The sequence below is a fragment of the Helicoverpa armigera genome, chromosome 2 (assembly GCF_030705265.1).
Source record: "Helicoverpa armigera isolate CAAS_96S chromosome 2, ASM3070526v1, whole genome shotgun sequence".
Lineage (NCBI taxonomy): Eukaryota > Metazoa > Arthropoda > Insecta > Lepidoptera > Noctuidae > Helicoverpa > Helicoverpa armigera.
In genome coordinates this window covers 8478901-8499882 of record NC_087121.1, presented here as the reverse complement: position 1 = coordinate 8499882, position 20982 = coordinate 8478901, and the positions used below count along the sequence as shown (strand labels likewise).

Below are 20982 nucleotides of genomic sequence, written 5' to 3'. Positions count from 1 at the left end.
TCGATTACTAGAGATTTTTATACATTTATATTGCAAAAAGTGATACAACCAGAAATCGTTTCATAATATTTTATCCTGTTCAGCGTTAATCCTAATCTTTACTAGTACTCATAGAGACCATGAAATTGATTTATAAAAGGTTTACGTATAGTATACTAATACTTGCCGTATTGGTATATATACCAAAATGGTAATATTTTTTCTTTGCAAATCAATTTCATATTTTAGGTACCTAACTCTGGGTATATTTTATTTTATTTCCAGTCCCATAATGTCAATTTCAATCAAATATTTCACCTCTAAATCAACCCGATAATCGACTAAGAGTCAACTCCAAAATGATTCAGTGCTATCTGTGACAATTGACAACATTCGACCTCACCTGTCAAAAGTAACATTCGCGAGGATTCTTTTGTAGTGCTTTCAGTGTTTTGGTTTTACGTTTATTACATAAAAAATAATGGAAATTACATACATGATTAAACACAAAGTGAATTAAGTTTAGTGACAAACATGAAGTACTTATTTGTGATATTATTCTTGTTTGGCTCTCAGAGCCTAGGTTCTTTAGTGGACAGTAGTAGTGGAAAGGTGAGATTAGCACCGATTGCGCCGCATTTATTATTGATAGGTCTATGAATTAAGTGAATACAAGGTTGTTGTTTATGTGCTGAACGGGGTTTTGTTTATTGTTGTAGGAAAGTACGGAATTGTCGCGGGCATTTGATGACCGGCCTCTGTTGTTTGCCACGTTAGGAGGCGGCATGGTCGCTGTCGAGCCTCTGGCTGGCAATATTATATGGAAACTGAAAGATGGTAAGTAATTTATATAAAATAGCTTGACCAGTAACTTGAGAATTTAAATATCACATTGAGAACACAAGTTGCAAGTCGCTGTTTATTTTGTTGATAGTTTGCTAGTTTGAACATCAATTCTATTTATTGACTCATTACATGTTTTATTGTCTTTTAATCGCCTATGCTGGTATCAGTTCTTTTTAATTCAAGTAATGTAGTTTTACTTGTTTTCATTATTTTATTGGTTTTATTAATGCTTCTACTTACAACACATTTCATCTGTTTATAATTTAAGTGCACTCTCATGCACATAATTTAATGTTATCACTACTGATTGCATCAGAATATTGTAGGATAGGTATAATATTGTAAACAAACATGTAGGTCCTATATAGATGAGTTTTCTTATATTTTCTTAATTTTGTGAGAACAATTTTAATATCTTATAAGATTTGTGAACCCATTGTATGCCAGAGTGCAGATATAAGCGAGACTCAATTGATTTTCTATTGTTTTATAGTAAGCAGTAGACAGGCAGTTACAGATATATCTTTATTTGTGAATTAAAGGTATCTTTAATTAATCTATCTATATAGATATGATGACTACCACTGAAATACACATGCCTGTATAGTAGTGGTTTCTGCTTATCTAATAAATATCTGAATCTGTTATATCATAATACATTATAATCTACTAATCACTGTCCTCATTAGTATTTTCCAAGACCTAAACAAAAAGATTAAGATAAACAAAAAAACATTAATACTTCTGAACTTTTTCTTCTAGAAAGAATCGGAAATTAACTAAGATTAGCACCACTGTGTATTTTTTATGTTAAGGTATTGAAATTATACATTATCAAAAAGAAATGTGTAGAAAAGTGAATTGAAGTATTTACATGTTACATGTTATCACTATTGATCTTATCATTCACTAAGTGATTATGGGTTTTCCTTTATACAAAATTATTACTGAACCATGTTTTATAATAGCTGATAAGTATTGTCAGTCCTCAACTTAAATTAGTAAACAAACTCTTTATAAATTGATAAGGAAATCTTTTCCGCCTACTAAGTTTTTTTTTCATTATTTTCGAATTTTACAGCTAATGAGACAAGAACAAAAATTTTGCACAAAAAATAAAAAAGATTGGTGTAATAACCAGCCTGTAACCAACCCACTGACATATTATATTAAAACAATATTTTAATTTTGTTAAAATATGTACACAGTGGTATCAAAGAAAATAAAACACACCTGTTTTACTATTGGTAGTACATATTTAATCTTCATACAAGGCAAGTAAAGTTGAATTACTATAACCGTGAAAGGTATTGGTTGGTTACAATGTAGTAGATTAAAAAGTTCCAATAAGTATTAATAGGTCATAGATAAGAAGTTTTATCGCCTTGCAGGCCAGACATTCAGTTGATAGAATATGCTATCAGAAAGTATTTTTTTTTTAATATTTACAAATTATTATCTTTTTTATGCATATTAGATTACATGGACACATGTGGAAGAATCTAGAGTAAATAGTGGTGGAGTGCAGTGTTGGTTCACTTGTGAGGTTCACAGTAGTTAATTATTAATTTTATATTTATAACTTGGCATTATAGTACCATTACTTTGTTTCTCGGGAGTGCTTTTCCACCGGCTGAAAGTCACTGTAACTTCCTTTGTTGTTCAAATATTTAGCGTGCAGATCACAGGCTTGTTGATAAGGGATACTTAGGGGTTCTTTTGTAACAAGTAGGTAAATCCCGGTGCACACAAACAAAACAAGCACAGGATATGTTGTAATTTGAAAGAACCCTTAGGAACTTTGTGTAAGAACAATATTGATGGATAATTTTAGATTTCTTGCAAAATACTCTGATGTAAAGTAACGGCATGTGATACATGTTCGGTATATAATACACACACAACACAAATGCGTGACAGATTCGCTACGCATCGCATGACTCTTGACCATATATTTTATGATGATTTGGTTTGTTGCTAACTGGCAAGTTTTATTCATTGTCCTTAGAACCGGTAGTAAAAGTCCCGAACCAGCAGGCAGACTTGATGCCCCAGTTTTTACCGGACCCTCGACACGGATTCCTCTATATGTATGGGCCCAGAGGTGATCAGCAAATGCTCAAGAAGTTACCCTTTACGATACCGGAGTTGGTCGCGAACGCGCCCTGTCGGTCGACGGATGGTATTCTTTATACGGGAAAGAAGAGCGATACGTGGTTCATGCTGGACCCTTTGACTGGGTCTAGGGAACATGTTTCAGGTATGTTTTAATATCTTCTTCATTTCCGACTATTACCAGTACACTTAATTACCTATGCCTTTTGGGCGCGTTAAAGTCAGAATTAAAAGGACTTAGTCTGAAGTCGCCCTGATTCTTTCGTGCTAGCCAATGCTGTCTAACTCTTAGTTTTGTCATATGTCTTCCCACCAAACCAGTATAATTTCCCGCCTCCAAAAATGGATGTCTATATATGGGACGTTTGATATTTCGCGTTGCAGCTTTTAAAAGATGATCGGTCTATCTATTTTTTTTAAAATAGAAGCGGTGTTTTGTCCTAGTATCTAAAATAAACAGCTATTCTACAGTTAACAGATTAGTTCGGTATAATAATATTGCAGCCTTATCGACATACGGTAATTACCGTGCGGGTACAGGCATATGGCCCATATGTTCATTCATGACGTTAGTTTTTGTCATTTCAAAGATAAACTGCAGCAATTTGATATGGGATCGGAAATCATTAAATCGGTGGGCGTGATTTAAAAGTAATTCGTTTTTTGGTAATTTTGTCTACATTTATTTCGCTTCACAATACTTTGATGACTAGTATTAGATGACAAAAAAAATCACGTTGGCCAACTGTAAAGTATTATAAACTATTTACTTACATTTCAATCTTGGATGATTACTTTCTAAACATGTAGACCAAAGTTTTTATCTACAGATAGGTAAATGAAAATTTACTTACTTTTTAGTGAATTTGGTATTCAAGTGTCCGTCTGGCTAAATAATGACTATTCAGTACCAATTTCGTAGTTGAGCCACATTCAGGTTTGAAATATTTGTTTCATAACGCGATGGTTCAGGCTTCGATATTGACTGCGCTGTAAAATAATATCTACAGAAATCATTTATTTATAAATTAGTCGAGTCTTTATTTAGATTACATTACTTACATTAGACATTTTTGAAAAAAAATTAAAGACAATACTTTATGTATGACACACCTTTAACATTAGGGAAAATTACATGAACGTTTTAACGCATGTAAGTTTTACGTCTATTAATGACTAATACGCAAGAATAAGTTGGTAAAATAAGGTAGAATTTTAGTTTTGTTATTGTTTATCCGTTGCTAGTTGCGTATGCAAGTAGCTGTTTATTTGCTTGTATTGATAAGCGAAACATACCTATAATATGCTCAGTATTAGATATAACAGGTTTATTTCGTAAATCTTTTTATACTCAATTTCCCTACACGTCTTTATAAGCTTCCCATTTAATCTGAAATACTTATAATTAACCTTGGAATAATCTAAAACTAACCAACCACAACACAACAAGGCTTGGCGATTTGATTACAATTCGCCGCATAGCGCCGTCCGAAGTTGTTGTTATGCTAGCCCAAGTTTACAAGTTTACATTTCTCGCAGGCTTCGACAAATCGAAGATTTTCAAGAACTCCGACGACAATACTTGTTCACCGGACAAGAAGAGAGGAATCTACGTAGCGAGAACCGAGTACAATATACTGATGCATGATTCTAAGAACCAGAATCACAAGTGGAATGTGACGTTCTTCGATTATACGTCGCTGGCTATGGGGAAAGAGATGCTGAATGATTATGGTGAGATGTTCTTTTGTTTAATATTTTCGTGAGTGTACCTTAAATAAATACTAGTTGGTACCGTGAGTGAGCGACTTAACACGTTCCTGAGAGTACTACTTGTGCTACGAATTATTTTCAAATTGACTCAGTATTCGAATGGACTCCTGATAATAGCACATGTGAGCTAACAGAACTTTCAGCTTTATAATTTTAGTGTAGATTCATGTCCTTGCCAGATAACTCCTATCAGTAATCTGACCTAGGTATAGCTAATTTAAAATAACATATAACACTTCTCAAACGCTTAGATTGGAAAGCCTTAGTCTTTTCCTAGTTGCCATCAGTATCCTATCAGTTTTTGAATTCAAAATCGCGAAACATTAAAATTTTTCTTTCTCACGCAGGCATTATCCACTTCACATCGACATCAAACGGTCGTGTGATGTCTTTCGACCGTAAGACCGGTGACTTAGTGTGGTCCCATAACTTTGAGACTCCAGTCGTGGCCGCATACTTACTGGATAGGGATGGTCTTATAACTGTGCCTTTCAATTCCATTGGTGATGATACCCTGGATCATATCATGGAGGACGCGACGACTCTGAGCAATGGACAGGGCATCAAGAATTCGAATATTGAGTTGTAGTAAGTACTTTATAAATTTGAAAATATTATTTCTTTATTGTAAGAAATTGGGTGGGGAATTAGTCACACTAGAAGCTAAACATTTTACCTAAGTTAGTAAGTTTTAACAGAATTCTAATGATGAGGATGTTTAGACATCGTTATTTTATATAATCGTTTTCCTTCTCGTTAAACGTTTTAAAAAGCTGCGAAATAATTATTTGCCTGTTCTAGGTAGATCTATGTAACATTAAATTGAATTCGTTATTATAATCTGTTACAGCTACGCTGTTAATTAGTTTTTGACAAAAAATATATTATCGTCAGTCGGCCCGATAAATGATCTAGTCCTTAGGGATTTAATTGTTATCTTAACTGTGGTGGCGTTAACTTGATAATAAAATTAGCGAGAATTCGATTTTTTTGTAGTGCATTTTGGGTGTAACTTAGTGTTTCCTTTATCATGTCGGTTTTTTAGTGTAATTTTATCTAGGTGCTTTTATCAAAGATATGTCTCCTTCATATATTTACGATAGTTGGCTACCTTAATAGTAATATCCTTAATAGTTATTAGTAGAGTAATAGAGTACCAAAGTCGAATAGCACAACTCATATGTAGGTATTTAAAGTTTTATTTTATTTAAGAATGTACCTTTTCTGGTATATGTAGTTGACTCTTGAAGTCGTGTAAATCAAATACATTTACTCGCGTATTGTAAAACATTGCGTGCCTCAATACTGCATTTCAACGCAATAATATTAAATGGCGCAAATGTTTGTTTGTTACATTCATGATATCCATAATCGATTTTATAAAATTCGATTGAAGTTATAGATAAAACTTTACGCTCTACCAGTTACTTAAAGATCGATATTAGTCATGTTATCAATTGGGAAAATACCCATAGTTTAATCACATTACTTAAAAATAAAAAAAATATGTACTGTCGCCCAAATCCCCAGTGTCCCTATGGCATATACATAATGATATTTACTTAGTCAAACTTGATTCTTTAAGACAAATATTTCACTCTTAAAAAGTCAATAAAACATAGACATAAATATATTTATGATGTAGTACTTTAAACTGAAGGAATGATAAATAAATATTGTGCCATGTACATGTTTAGGGTAAAACATGTTACCAATAGGGTATTACATGCATTTTTGAAATATATCTTAAATAAATTCTTTAGTCTTAATATATCTCTAAAAAATTAAAAATATTTTTTTTTCTCACGTTATGTACGAATATAAATTAATCGTTTTATCATAATTTCAAATTTCGCGCGTATTTCGCGAAAACGCGGCACACAACGGACGCCATGATTGTTTTTTGGTCATGACATCATTACGTTAGTAAACAAACTACAGCTGTCAGTAATACATATTTTGATATTGTATTGAAAATTTTAATAATGAGTAATTATGCTCCGTATCGTTGGTGTGTTGTTTTTGAATGTGAGAACACTAGTGTAAAAACACCAGACATATTATGGATTCAAGTACCAGTGGATATAAATATGAGAAACACTTGGTTAAAAGTTGTTTACTACCGTAATGACGTCATTAGCATGGCGGCGACATTTCGTAGTGTTCAAAGACAGATAAAAAAACCTAAAAACTTTAAACTGCAATAAAAAATATATTTATGTACCTTACGAAGTGAAACTAACATTTCCCGATTGCTTTTCCTCTAAACAATCATTGTAATACACTTTTAATTTTTTTCTCATCTAGACTAAAATACCCTATTACCATGTTAATATTATAACTATATGGATGATACCATTAAATTAGTCGTGGTGGCCTAGTGGGTAAAGGACCAACCTTTCAAGTATGAGGGCGCGGGTTCGATCCCAGGTCAGGCAAGTACCAATGCAACTTGTCTAAGTTTGTATGTAGTTTCTAAGTATATCTTAGACACCATTGATTGTGTTTCGGATGGCACGTTAAACTGTAGGTCCCGGCTGTCATTGAACATCCTCGGCAGTCGTTACGGGTAGTCAGAAGCCAGTAAGTCTGACACCAGTCTAACCAAGGGGTATCGGGTTGCCCGGGTAACTGGGTTGAGGAGGTCAGATAGGCAGTCGCTTCTTGTAAAGCACTGGTACTCAGCTGAATCCGGTTAGACTGGAAGCCGACCCCAACATGATTGGGAAAAGGCTCGGAGGATGGATGATACCATATTAATATTATGTATTATGACGTTAACGTTAACCTCAAGCTGAGTGCACTCGAGTATATTTCAGTTTTGCTCAGATAATGCGTTGACTGAAGGCCTCTTGATTACAATACTAAAGATTACAAAACAAATACCTACTTGGTGCATTCTGGCAATACACCTGCCTGTCCCTCCTCCATACGGCTTTCGACTCTATTTCTAAGTATTTAGACACAAAATCGTTCGAACATTTATTTCAATAAAAGTGATCAAATTGAAACTTATTTATTTTCACGGTGTGTTGGCTATTTATGCGTGTTTAAATGCATTAGAAATACAAGTTTCAGTAATTATTTTTTAGATTACATTTTGTGAAATTTTAAAATTATTCTCTTCTATTAAATAATTTTATGCTGTTACTACGCCAAAAAATCTACATTAGTGGTGAAAATAGACATTGGGAGACGCTTGCCCGCACGTCCTACCTGAGTTTCATGATAAGACCCATTCGCTTTCGAAAATGAATATAAAATAATAAGACACTCAATGCATTATCAAAATAATTTCTTTGCAGCCCCACATTATACGTCGGCGAACACAACCACGGTCTGTATGCGTTATCATCGCTTGTAGACAAAAACACGATCACGATATCGACCGGGCACGCGCAGCCGTTACTTCTAGAAGGCCCCACAGAGACCGAGGACAAATCGGACACGCCCCAATACGAACCCTTCAAGAACGTACACTACAAACTTAAAGATCTAAACCTCCATGTATCAGCGCCTTATCTCCTACTAGGACATTACAAAGTCCCCGAACTAACCACGACATGGATGCCTCAACTGCCCAACACAAATTTCCTAAACGTACACAACTCACAGAACAGTGCTATCAAACTTATAAATGGACAGGTGCACTCTGAAGGCGAAAATGATGTCGAAAACGAAACCAATCTGAAGTCGAATTCGAATTCAAACCCGAATTCGATATCAGTCTCAGTTCAAACAGAAGAATTATTCGAAGGCTATGACTTTAGACCAGATTTGTGGTACAAGCGAGCATACTTATGGTTTCATCAGCAAGAGAATCAAGTATTAAAAGTGGCGCTAATTATCCTCGTGGGGTTGGTGATCAGCATGTTCTGGTATCTTCGTTATCAGGTAATTTGATTTTTTAGCATCGTAGTAATAAAGTAGTGTTATCGCCACGCGGCCGGCCCGTTGCTGCCAACACGCCAGTTCCAACGTGATTAATATTTACGTACTGCATTTGTTTTCCTTATCATGCATTGCTGTTAGGATTGACATTGGCAATTTCGTGACGTCCGCTGTAACCGACTACTTATAACGGAATTTTTTGAATGCATGTTACGTAATGTTGATAACTGCAGTGTCTACAAATTATGTGAATTGGTCATACTAAAATGATTGCTCTGAGAGAGGCCAGCTAAGCTCTGTTTAATTTCAGATGGAAACAGTATAACATGGGACACATTATTATGTCGATGATATTATGTTTTTAAGTATAGTCGAGACGGATGACAATGCAAATTTTCTTATTGTATTTTTATTTGTTCAGTTGGGAAGCATCTTTAATTAGAACATGAGACGCCATTCTTGCTTATTATATTGATTATAATACTTACTTCTGAAAAGATTCAAGGTTAAGTTTTAAAAATTTCCTTATCCTCCGGTTTTTGATTGAAGTCATTTTATTTTTAATTGTTTATCAACAAAACAAAATTAGCAATTCGCCATGGTAAACTTACGTAATATCAATCCCACCCAAAACAAAAATGTGAAAGACTGCCAAGTTCGATAATATGGGAATGCTTCGCCTATAAAAGAAGTGAGATCTGAATAAGTACCAAGTTCCATACACATACCTCAGTTAAAAATAATTACTTTTTAATGATGTCACTTGGCAAGTTTTCATACACCTTGTTATAAACGCAATGAATTAGTTGGTTGTATGTTTAGTTGGTAAACGCAATGAATCAAGTATTTAATTTTCTATTAAAACTTGCCAAGTAACATCATTAAAAAGTAACTATTTTTAACTGAGGTATGTGTATGGAACTTGGTACTTATTCAGATCTCACTTCTTTTATAGGCGAAGCATTCCCATATTATCGAACTTGGCAGTCTTTCACATTTTTGTTTTGGGTGGGATTTCATTTATTTTTGTAAGGTTGTTTATTTTATTTTTTTCTTATGATGAAGTTAGTTAAAGAAATGTCTCATTTATACTATCTTTTAGATTTTTTAACATGCACTATGTTTTTTACAAGGAATTGAACTAGCTTAACTAAATGGACTAGATTTACCAACTGACTGACATGACATGTTATCATATATTATGTTCGTGGATCAAAGTTACACATTCGTTATTTTCGAAAGTGATTCACACTTGGCCGTTTTCAGATTTTTACTTTACTTTGACTAAATACAAACCTTTGTACCATGCGAAGATATATTATATAAATATAGATAAATTTAGTTCGTTTTAGTTCCTTAGGGGTATAAATTTACACCGGGTATAAAACACCTTCATTATTTTGAAACCGACTCACACTTGGCCATTTTCAGATTTTTCCCTTTACCTTGACATAAAGACCTACCTCCATGCCAAATTTTAAGTCAATACGACCATTGGAAGTAGTCTAGGTTATTGATGAGTGAGTCAGTGAATCAGTCAGTCAGTGAGTGTATAGTAAAAATAGCGATTTTCTGACGTCAATATCTCAAGACCTACAATAGGTATATTAATGAAATTTTGTATTTTAGATAAGTGAGGGGGTCTCAACAGATACTAGAAATTTGAATTGCGTAAATAAAATAGATTTTGAGTTACAGGGGGGTCGAATTTGGCCCGAAATGGTTCGTGTAATATAACCCACGGCCGGTGTGTCGCTTTTTTTGCTCGAACTTGGCGGACACACTGCCGTGTGTCTAGATTGAGTTTATTAATTAAAAACACTAAGAAGAACATAAAGCCTTTATTGCAACTTTGTAACTCCTTATCAAGGCAGGCATTCGATTATGTCATAGGTTAACTATCATGATAAATACGACAGGAGAAATGACGCGTTTTATCGACCTTTGGTATTGAAAAGATCAGACGGTGTGCGATTCTTTAGTGTTTTATTATGCACCAGTAGGTCAGTATTTTAGACCGGTTTTTTAGGAAAGGTTAGCGGAAATGCGCTAGAATATTCACATACCGAATTAGCATTATGTGCATCAGAATAGGTTATAACATCATCCGATATATTTATCTGTCTTGGGCAAGAGAAGTGACTAAAGCTCACAAGAAGAGCTGATGATGATCTATCAGCATGCAACCATATTGTAAGATCTTGTATGATATACGGAAATATCACACCTTTCTTTCTCCGTGGCCACGATGACTTTCGTTATCTAAGTATAAAAAAAATACCTTTCAATGCTTTGTAGTTTACAGAGTACAGAACCATATTTTGAAGTCTTGTAAGTATTTTACCTACATTTATCAATTTTCAGGCACGAGAATTCCAGCAGTTATCCCAAGGTGGTTCCAGAACATCGAATGCTTCCACATCATCTAACGGCGAAGTGACAGGTCAGCTCGTCGAGGTCGGCGGTGGTGAAGTACGCATTGGAAGAATCACGTTCAATACCGATCAGGTGCTTGGAAAGGGCTGCGAAGGCACTTTTGTTTACAGGTAAGCGTGAGTAGTTTTCGATTATTTTCATCATCATCCTCCGAGCCTTTTTGCCTACTATGTTGGGGTCGGCTTTCAGTCTAGCTTGATGCAGCTGAGTACCAGTGAGTCACTCGTATCTTCCAGCCGACTTGCTTAAAACTATAGTTCTGCCTATACTCAAGAACAAAACTGGAGATTCAAGTGACAAGGGCAACTACAGACCTATTTCTTTGGCAACTGTTATTGCGAAAGTGTTGGACGGTTTGTTTGATCGGCAGTTGGATAAGCACCTCACACTTCACGACGCCCAATTTGGGTTTAAGCCTCATTTATCCACTGAAACAGCTATCCTCTGTCTCAAGCAGACTGTCCGATACTATACAAGCAGGCGAACACCCGTGTATGCTTGTTTTCTGGACCTTTCCAAGGCCTTTGACCTAGTGTCATATGACTGCCTATGGGGGAAACTATCGCAGGTCACAAACCTTCCAGGTGATGTTGTAAACATGCTGAAGTATTGGTATAACAACCAATACAATTATGTCAAGTGGGCGGGTGTCCTGTCGGATGCATACAGGTTGGATTGCGGGGTAAGGCAGGGGGGACTCAGCTCACCTAAGCTTTTCAACCTGTATGTAAATCAGCTGATTTGTGAGCTCAGCAATACTAATATCGGGTGCTCCATTGACGGGCACTGTGTCAATAATATAAGTTATGCAGATGATATGGTGTTGCTGAGCCCATCAATCAGTGCACTGAGGAGGCTTCTCCGCGTCTGCGAGGACTATGCGGTGACTCACGGCCTTAGGTATAATGCTGTCAAAAGCGAACTGATGGTTTTTAAGGCGGGTAACAAATGTTACGACATAGTGCCACCGGTCACCCTGGCGGGCACTCCGCTTACCAGAGTGACTCAGTTCAAGTACCTGGGGCATTGGGTCACCGATAGCCTTTCGGACGATATGGATCTGGAGAGGGAATGCAGAGCATTAGCGGTCCGCTGTAACATGCTGGCTCGTAGGTTCGCACGCTGTACAAAAGAAGTAAAAATCACACTTTTTAGGGCATATTGCCAATCTCTGTACACGTGCGCACTATGGGTCGGCTATACAAAAAGCTCGTATAATGCTCTGCGAGTCCAATATAATAATGCCTTCAGGGTGATGTTGGGGTTACCGCGCTTTTGCAGTGCGTCGGGCATGTTCGCAGAGGCAGGCGTGCCTGATTTCCACGCCATTATGAGGACACGCATAGCATCCCTGATGCGGCGAGTGCGCGATAGCTCCAACAGCCTGGTGGCTATTGTGGCCAACAGACTGGACAGCCCGATGATGTGGCACTGGATGACGACACATTGTGCGTCATTCACTTATATTAAGTAAATGTATTTATTGTATTTTGTTCTGTTTTTGTAATTCTATGTATGTCTTATTGTCTTTGTATTTGTGATTGTATGTATGTGTTCTTTTTTGTATTGTGTATAATTGTAATTTTGTTATTTTTTATGGACCCTGGTCTGCAATAAAGTTCTTATTATTATATTTATATGTCTCTTTCCGACCACGGGACTACAGAGTCCCGGACTTTTGGGAGGCGAACGTGGGGCCGAAGCCAACACGCTGAAGCCCTTTTGAGACAACATTAATGAAATGGTTACACAAAACCGACGATTATCCCTGTATAAACTATAGAAATGTACCCAAGGACAATCCCCGGTTCTGTGCTAAACTATTGCTAATTGTGGATGAAAACTACTTGGGCTATTGGGATGGGATGCTAATGGACTGGGAATTGGGATAACTATGGGAACTATGGCACCTGCCGATAACAATGTTTGCACACGTAAAAATGGCAGGTGGAGACTCGCCAACTCACTTACTGGGCCCCCGGGAATCAGTCGCTAAATCGCAACAAGAGGGCAACAGGTACATGAGCGGCTGAGAAGGCTGAGGATACCTCGGCGGACTTTAAACGCAGATCACGCGCTCCCTGTGGGTCCAGCATCACCGGCCCACTCGCCACTTACCACGAGGCACCTACCCTCCGAGCGGGCTGCTAACCCTGCTCTAGCGACTCCACTCTGACCGGCCGATGAAGGCAAGCCAAGAGGCGGGAGACCTATCCCCCGTCATGCTTCACTCCGGCAAGCCGGAGATGGGGGACAGTATACTCTCCCTGGAGCACTCGGATATATAGCCCCGCGGGGTCGCTACTCCCCGTCATCCGCCTCAGATGCCCTGCGGGGTTATTAACAAGAAACGACTGCCCTATCTGACCTCCTCGACCCAATTAACCGGGCAACCCTTGGTTAGACTGGTGTCAGACTTACTGGCTTATAACTACCCGTAACGACTGCCAAGGATGTTCAATGACAGTCGGAACCTACAGTTTAACGTGCCATCCGAAACATTTGATTATTTTAATATCGATATATTTTTTGTACTAATATTTAACCAAGATTTGGTTCTATATACTTTAATTGTTATCGATATTAAAACAGAGAAATTCAATTAAAATGAGTAATTGGTAACAAGTTTTCATAATAATATACAAACAGAGTAAATTAAGTGTGCATCGGCAAAAGTTTAATAACTTCCTTTGTAATTAATTAAACATCAATTCATTTACAGAGGAATCTATTTACACTTTAAAAGTGATCCAAAAGTGTGTAAATCTTGGGAGTATTTATTGATTTGTGTTTACTTGATAGTTGAATCTTATTTGAAAAATACATAGTTAAGTAACTACGATACGGTACATGGATGATTTCAGAATACCGATTTTTTTTAGATTGAGACGACGCAAAATGAATCATAGTTTTATTAATTAGTAATGAATTATATATATACATATTTACATGACCTAAAAATAAACTTAGTTATATGTACAACTAAAAACAATTATAAAATAACATAAAAAAACTCTTCATCCCTGCCCACCGTGAGTGTACCCAAGAGGCTGGCGGCAGCATTGCCACGTTGGATGGCAATGCTTAATTTTTGACCAAAATAAAAACCAGCCTTTGGGTCATTGTAGTGGCACCAAGTCGCTTTGCCAGATCTTTAAAAAGCAGATGAGCACTTGGACCCCACGGCCCGAGGGTTTCAACCACAAACAGCTCAAAGGTATAGTTTCCACCAGGGTACTATATTCCGAATTTTAATTCCTTTTCAGAGGCACATTCGACAAACGAGCCGTAGCAGTAAAGAGGTTACTACCGGAATGCTTTACGTTCGCCGACCGCGAGGTGGCGCTGTTGCGCGAGTCGGACGCGCATGCTCATGTCGTACGATACTATTGTACGGAGAGAGATAAGCAATTTAGGTACGTATTGTGTAGTGAATAAGGTTCATATTGTGTGTGGTTAAAATTTGAAGATATGGATGCTATGTTTTGGGGTCTGTATATCGATTTGAGAAGCACTGATTCTTCTTATAAGATACAAAAATGCCCTCATAGAGTCTCGACTTTATATTTTCATAATGTTGCCCATTTTCTCGTTAGCGCCTAGTTAAATGTGTGGCTATAGAAATATTTTTATATCGATGACTCCATTGTTTACTCATAGTGCAGTCATTTAATTTTGAACTTTAAAAGTTTAAAAAAGTGCAATGATTAACTGACACTTTTTTTTCATGTTTACAGGTACATAGCCCTAGAATTATGTTCAGCGACGTTGCAGGACTACGTAGAGAAAAAGCTGAACTTCGAGTGTGCGATTGACGCCGTTGAAGTGTTGAGACAGTCAACGTTAGGACTCTCACATTTACATTCCATGGATATCGGTGAGGATTTTTTCAGTTCGTGCGAAGCGTATTAATTTTGGAAAGTCAATTTCATTACCTTCTGTCGTTTTTTTACTGAACTTGAACATCTTTGGCAGTCGGTAACGACCGTCGAATGTACATAGCCAAAAAGTTTGACAACCCAGTTTTCCCAGGGCATACCGGGTTGCCCGGATAACTCGTTTGAGGATGTCAGATAGGTAGTCGGGCCATGTAAAACACTGGTACTCAGTTGCATTTGGTTAAGATCAAAAGCTGATCTCAACATATTTAGAAAAATGCTAGACAGATGACGATCATTTCTGAACTTACTGCTATAAACCCGTTGTAAGTCGGAGCGCAGATATACGCGAGACATAATTGATTTTCTATTGTTCTATAAATAGCGACATAAAGGGTCGTGTTTTCAAACACGAAGACAGATTTTTCTCACAAAATATATTTCCAGTCCACAGAGACATAAAACCCCACAACGTATTACTATCAATGCCGACGGGTACAGGCGAAGTCCGCGCCATGATATCAGACTTCGGCCTGTCGAAGAAGCTGAACCTCGGTCGCATGAGCTTCTCGCGCCGCTCCGGCATCACCGGCACTGACGGGTGGATCGCGCCAGAGATGATCAATGGAGAGAGGACGGTATGTAGTAGTACCATAGACGTCTTCATAGCTTAAGGAGGTCCAATGCTGGACAAATGCTTTCATCATGCAGGGGTCCAAAAGCAGGTGAGGTAGGCAATTGGGCCAGGACAATGTTGGTAAGAGATATTTCTGGACTTTCACCCCGCGGTTACCCAGGTTTTGAGAGAACGACTTTCGACAACCGGGTATAAAGTAGCCTATATCCTTTCGCCTTTCCGTCTAAAATTAGTTTGGACTCTTTGTTCCTTTATTTAAATTCGGATACTCGTTTTGACATCGACGTTGTCGATTGATTGTACGGATGAACGCAGAAAAGCCACTGAGATTTTTCAGTAAAGAGGTCTAGCTTATTAAAAGCTCGATTGAATTGAAGTTTGTTTTTCATTATTTTGCAGAAATCTCAATACCTACTTAAACCTTCTCTCCATATTTTTTGCATTAAAATTTTTACCTCGTAATTGTTTCAGACAACATCAGTAGACATATTCTCATTGGGCTGCGTGTTCTACTACGTGCTGTCGAAGGGACAGCATCCGTTCGGAGACATGCTGCGGAGACAGGCCAATATACTCACTGGAGATTATAATCTTGATCATCTTGAGTAAGTGCCCAATTATTTTCTTTTATGAATATGGGTGTGAGCTAATTAATATCAGTGTTGCTTAAAAATTATACATTCATATAAGTGCCAATTACGCTTTAGGGTTGCGTAAAAATTGATACTTGTTTGAGCTCTCGAAATCGATGTATTATGCCACCGTGGAGATGAATACTAACCTCAGTAGTTCGAAAAGTTATTAAAAAAAAAGACTTCTTTCATAATGAATCTAAAGTCACACAATTAAAATAATCTTTGATATTTACCTACTTATCCTATGTATTGTTAACTTAATTTAAAACTACGTAGGTATATTCATTATCATTTTGTTCACAGTAAAGTGTTACCCGAAGAGGAAGTTGTACTAACAAAGATAGTGATTCGCGCGATGATCTCACCCCGGCCTAACGCCCGGCCGCCCTGCGAGACTGTGCTCAAGTACCCCATGTTCTGGGGCAAGCAGAGCATACTCAACTTCCTGCAGGTAACGTGTATTTTTAAAATGTTATAAAAATCAATTGTAACCATTCACACTTTTTTTAAGTAAGAAAAAAAAGAGAAATACATATGGATGAACGCAAAAATAAATATGGACGTTAGCGACATTCTTATTATTTTTTAACTTCCTGCATCACGTCATATTAAACTTACTGGACCATTCTAGGGAATAAAAAAGTCAGAATTTCCAGTGAGAGTAAAGACCTCTAAGATAGTCAAAATAATAAAACACAAAAATATCAAATGCAAAAAAAACTGTGTTCAGTGACTTCCGAAATTCTCTGAAGTCCAGGCTGTTTTCTAGTCGTGACAGTTCTGTTAATCGACTTTGGTGGTTCACTGTACTTGTACGTTTATCTCGATATTAGTGTCTAAAGATTATTTTTAACACACAGGACGTAAGCGACCAAGTCGAAAGCGGCGGCGGTGGTTCAGAAGCAGCCTTAGAGCGTGGAACGCGTAAAGTACTGCGTGGCGACTGGCGAGCTCGCGTGTGTACGGCGGTCGCGAGTGACTTACGTGCGAGACGGACGTATAGAGGCGATCGCGCCGCGCATCTGCTTAGAGCTATACGGAATAAGGTACCGAATGACCTCCTCTATTCCTCTATTCTGTTATAACAGCGTGGACAGCGCATAACATTTGATTTTTCAGAAAATGTGTACGCGTGCCACATTCGGAGTGGAAAAAATCTATCGCACGAATTTAAACGTCATCTTTTACCCCAGTTGTCAATTGTTTGCTGTCGCGCGTATATCAACTGAAAAAAAAACCGAGCGGAAAATCCGCTAGTGTGATAACGCTTTAAAACTGATCTATATATCTTGTCTTGTGACTAAATTCAATATTTCTAAACTTGTACAATCTTCCAACAGAAACATCACTACAGAGAATTAGAAACAGACGTTCGAGAAAGCTTAGGCAAGCTACCTGACGGGTTCGTAACATACTGGTTAAGGAGATTCCCATTACTCTTGCCACATGTCTGGCTTCAAATGCAAGCATACAGACACGAGGACATACTACAAGGTTACTACCCTCACTCATTCACCTTCAGTAGAGATGACGTCACAGAACTCGACGAAGAAGGAGAAATAGACGACGAAATACCACTCGAAATGTGCAACCCCGAAAAGAACGGGCTTTTCGTCAAAAGTAGGGTCTACTTCGACGAAAATCAAGATCAGGTTAGGCATAGAAAGGAAGGTTCGCCGAGAAAACGGAACGATTGGAGGAGCGATGCGCAAGAGAGAACGAGACAGGATGACGTCAGATTACGAGATAGGCACCATTATAAGAAGAAGGAGAAGAAAAGGGAAGAAATCCCAGTGTGGACATTGCCCCCACAGTGAAGTGTAGTTTTAAGAAAAAGGTTTGTACCTACTTGACCTGAAGTCATAGAGAATCAGGTAAGATAGTTGTAGCCCTGTCTATTTATATCGAACTCTATACAGTCGATTAACGATAGCGGTTTCGTAGTTAGGATTGATATTGAAAATTGATAGGAACTAGGCGAATGAGTGATTTTGTCAAAGTGACCGAGTGAATGTAAAATGTGATGTACGAATACGAATAAATCACGTTTTTTTATCTAGGAAAATAACGTGTTAGTTCCCAGCTGTGGAAATGTTAAAAGTATTAATTTAAATATTAATGTTTTCTTTTTATATAATTTTATGATAAGGATAGTTTATTATCTATTTTATAGGACTACTTTGTTATCTGTAAATCGCAGAAATTCAGTCTTGATCGTTACTCTTTTAAGATAAATGTTGTTTTTCTGGTCAGGTTGTAATGATAAGGGACTAATTTAAATGCACAAAATTAGCGTTTTTTTATTACTATTTATTTGAATAAAATTAATATATTTTAAATGAAGTAACATATAATATAGGACTTATTACAAAAACGAATTGATAGTACTTTATAAGATCTCTAACGTTTTAGTTATTTTTTAGTTATGCGACCTTGTCTAATAGGTTTATAGTAAATATATAATAGGACGAATACCTACTATCATAGACATAGAGTATGGGACCAAATGCAAGACTAGCAAAACCGTACTTTTGAAATGCATTTTTGTAACATGCAGAATATACTTAGAAGTCAAAGTACTAGGTTATAATCTGCAATAGTATAAAATGACGTAATATGGATATGTAGACGTTTTTTTAGTCTAGCTAGAAAACTGTTTTATTACTATTCATCAACAAGATTATGTAATTTAAACCTAAGATTTTTTGGGTAGTTCATTTTATATGGATTTAGAAATCGGAAATTAATTTTGCGTTTATGTACTTTCATTCGTATCGCCGCGAGCCGATTGCAAAAGGACCCGTTATGAATTTATTCACAACAAAAATTTGAAAACGAAATGGAGATTACATGACTGTAAACTTTATTAAATTAGGACATTTAAAAACATCACATTTACGAGTATATATTTATATGCTTCTATTCGTCTATTTGAGTAGCATGGATGTTTTCACATGTAAAGTTAAATATAAAAAATATAAAAATAAGTGGATAGATGCAACGGGTCAATATGGGAATTAATATGATCGATGAATGTAATTTTTTTTTCATAGGAAAATATAATTTCTATAGTTTTACAAGATAAGGATGTACGCGAGTATGATTGCGACATACTATTTATTTATATTGAACAAAAAATCTTTATTTGACACGTAAACTGCAATATTTTTACTTATTAATTTTTCAGATTATCACAAAATAGTATAGAATATTCAAATTCAGGAAAACGAGATTCGTTTCTGGTGCTATGATTGTTATGTAAATATCGTGTGTAAATGTCAATATAGAGTGCAAATACTTAGCTAGTGCTAGACGTAAAACACAAAAGAGTTAGGAACTTTTTGATACCGTGACTGGTTCATTATGCGGACTTCGACAAACGTACGAGGCGTGTGTTATCGCGTCCAATCGTAATTTTATACTCGCTTGTTTGACATTCAGTGTAATTATGCTTCGCCACGGCCGATTGAGTTTTGTAAATAATACTGATTTACTGCTGTGGACGAAGGCTGCGGCTACTTGTGTCACGTATATAGTGCTTTCTAGAGTTGCTGGTCAATGAGCATTGAGTACAAACTATGACTCATATTCAATATCACTCCTAAGTAATTAGTTGCTAGACCCGGATTACCGTGCTGTAGGATTATTTGAAAGAGATACCGATGCCCTGGTACACAAAGGGCTCAAGTACGGTGGGTTTCACTTGCGCAGCTCGGGGAGGGATCATTTGATGATTTTCCACAAAAAAACCCGCAACGCCTCTATATGGGCGGGTCGAGATACTATAATACTGACTCATGCTACGTGCACACTTGTGTTTGAAGCCAGTCAGTTCAGTTTAAACTGGGTGACATCCTACTTTGTCGTTAATGGTTCCGTTGTCTTTCAGTAATAAGCGCAACTTAGAACACGGTTAAACTGTTACCTAATATGAAACTATTAATTTATGGGTTGTTCTTAGCGAATATGCATGTGGTAGAACCAGTTTAGCTAATATCAAGGCCTGTGTCTACCACGAGTTTTTTTCGTTAGTAAATGTTATAAGGCGATTAGGAGATTTCTATTCGTGACTAATTTCCGCATAGGTAACATGATATTTCAAACAGGGTGATGAGAAACTTACTCTTCTCGATATATACTCCTACACATGGCTTATTAGAAGTTTAGTTACAAATTGTTATGCAACTTGTCAAGTAAAGGTCAATAAACTTTTGTAAACTTGTTTGCCTTGAATCAGACACATGTTCAAAGATGATATGGGGTACGATTAAGGTGCGTGCTTCTAACGTCTAGATTGAAATATAATAGCATGTACCTAAAACTGCTTTGTTCGTTTATTACAGTAATACTTTATTGAGGACAATAATTAGTCCTGAACATAAGGCTATAAATAATAACGACGCAAAATGAATCACTCACGAAATGTATAAATAATGTTCCTGGAAATTGTAAATATAATGTTAGGTACTTAACATTAATGATGTAAGTAACGAATGTACTAATTAGCGTTGATCGCAACAAATGATTGTAAGTTATCAATTAAGCGAAACTAATTACCTAAATATAAATTGAGATTGGAATTTTATACGTAGATGATACAAAGAATTTTACCAAGTGATATTTTAAAGTTTTTTTTTATATATTATTCTAAATTGATCCAGTTTGTAATGATCATTGAATTTTCGGATGCTCAAATTAATCATATATTTATTTATTTATATGCAAATAAAGATGTACTACATACAAGTATGTGATCTGTTCTTTTATTTTATACCTGAATTGAAATCAAATA

General features: G+C 36.6%; 1 protein-coding gene across 1 annotated transcript; it reads left to right on the top strand.

The window, feature by feature from the left end:
* The first annotated feature begins 389 nt into the window (after nucleotides 1-389).
* On the top strand, nucleotides 390-20939 carry LOC135118103 (serine/threonine-protein kinase/endoribonuclease IRE1-like). The gene is made up of 14 exons (XM_064039168.1): nucleotides 390-591; nucleotides 699-816; nucleotides 2834-3085; nucleotides 4480-4674; nucleotides 5061-5301; nucleotides 8019-8607; nucleotides 10969-11150; nucleotides 14307-14456; nucleotides 14778-14917; nucleotides 15366-15556; nucleotides 16027-16160; nucleotides 16494-16641; nucleotides 17051-17236; nucleotides 17531-20939. The coding sequence occupies exons 1-14, from the start codon at nucleotides 514-516 to the stop codon at nucleotides 18005-18007; spliced, it is 3081 nt and encodes a 1026-aa protein (XP_063895238.1). The 5' UTR covers nucleotides 390-513; the 3' UTR covers nucleotides 18008-20939.
* The last annotated feature ends 43 nt before the right edge of the window (nucleotides 20940-20982 follow it).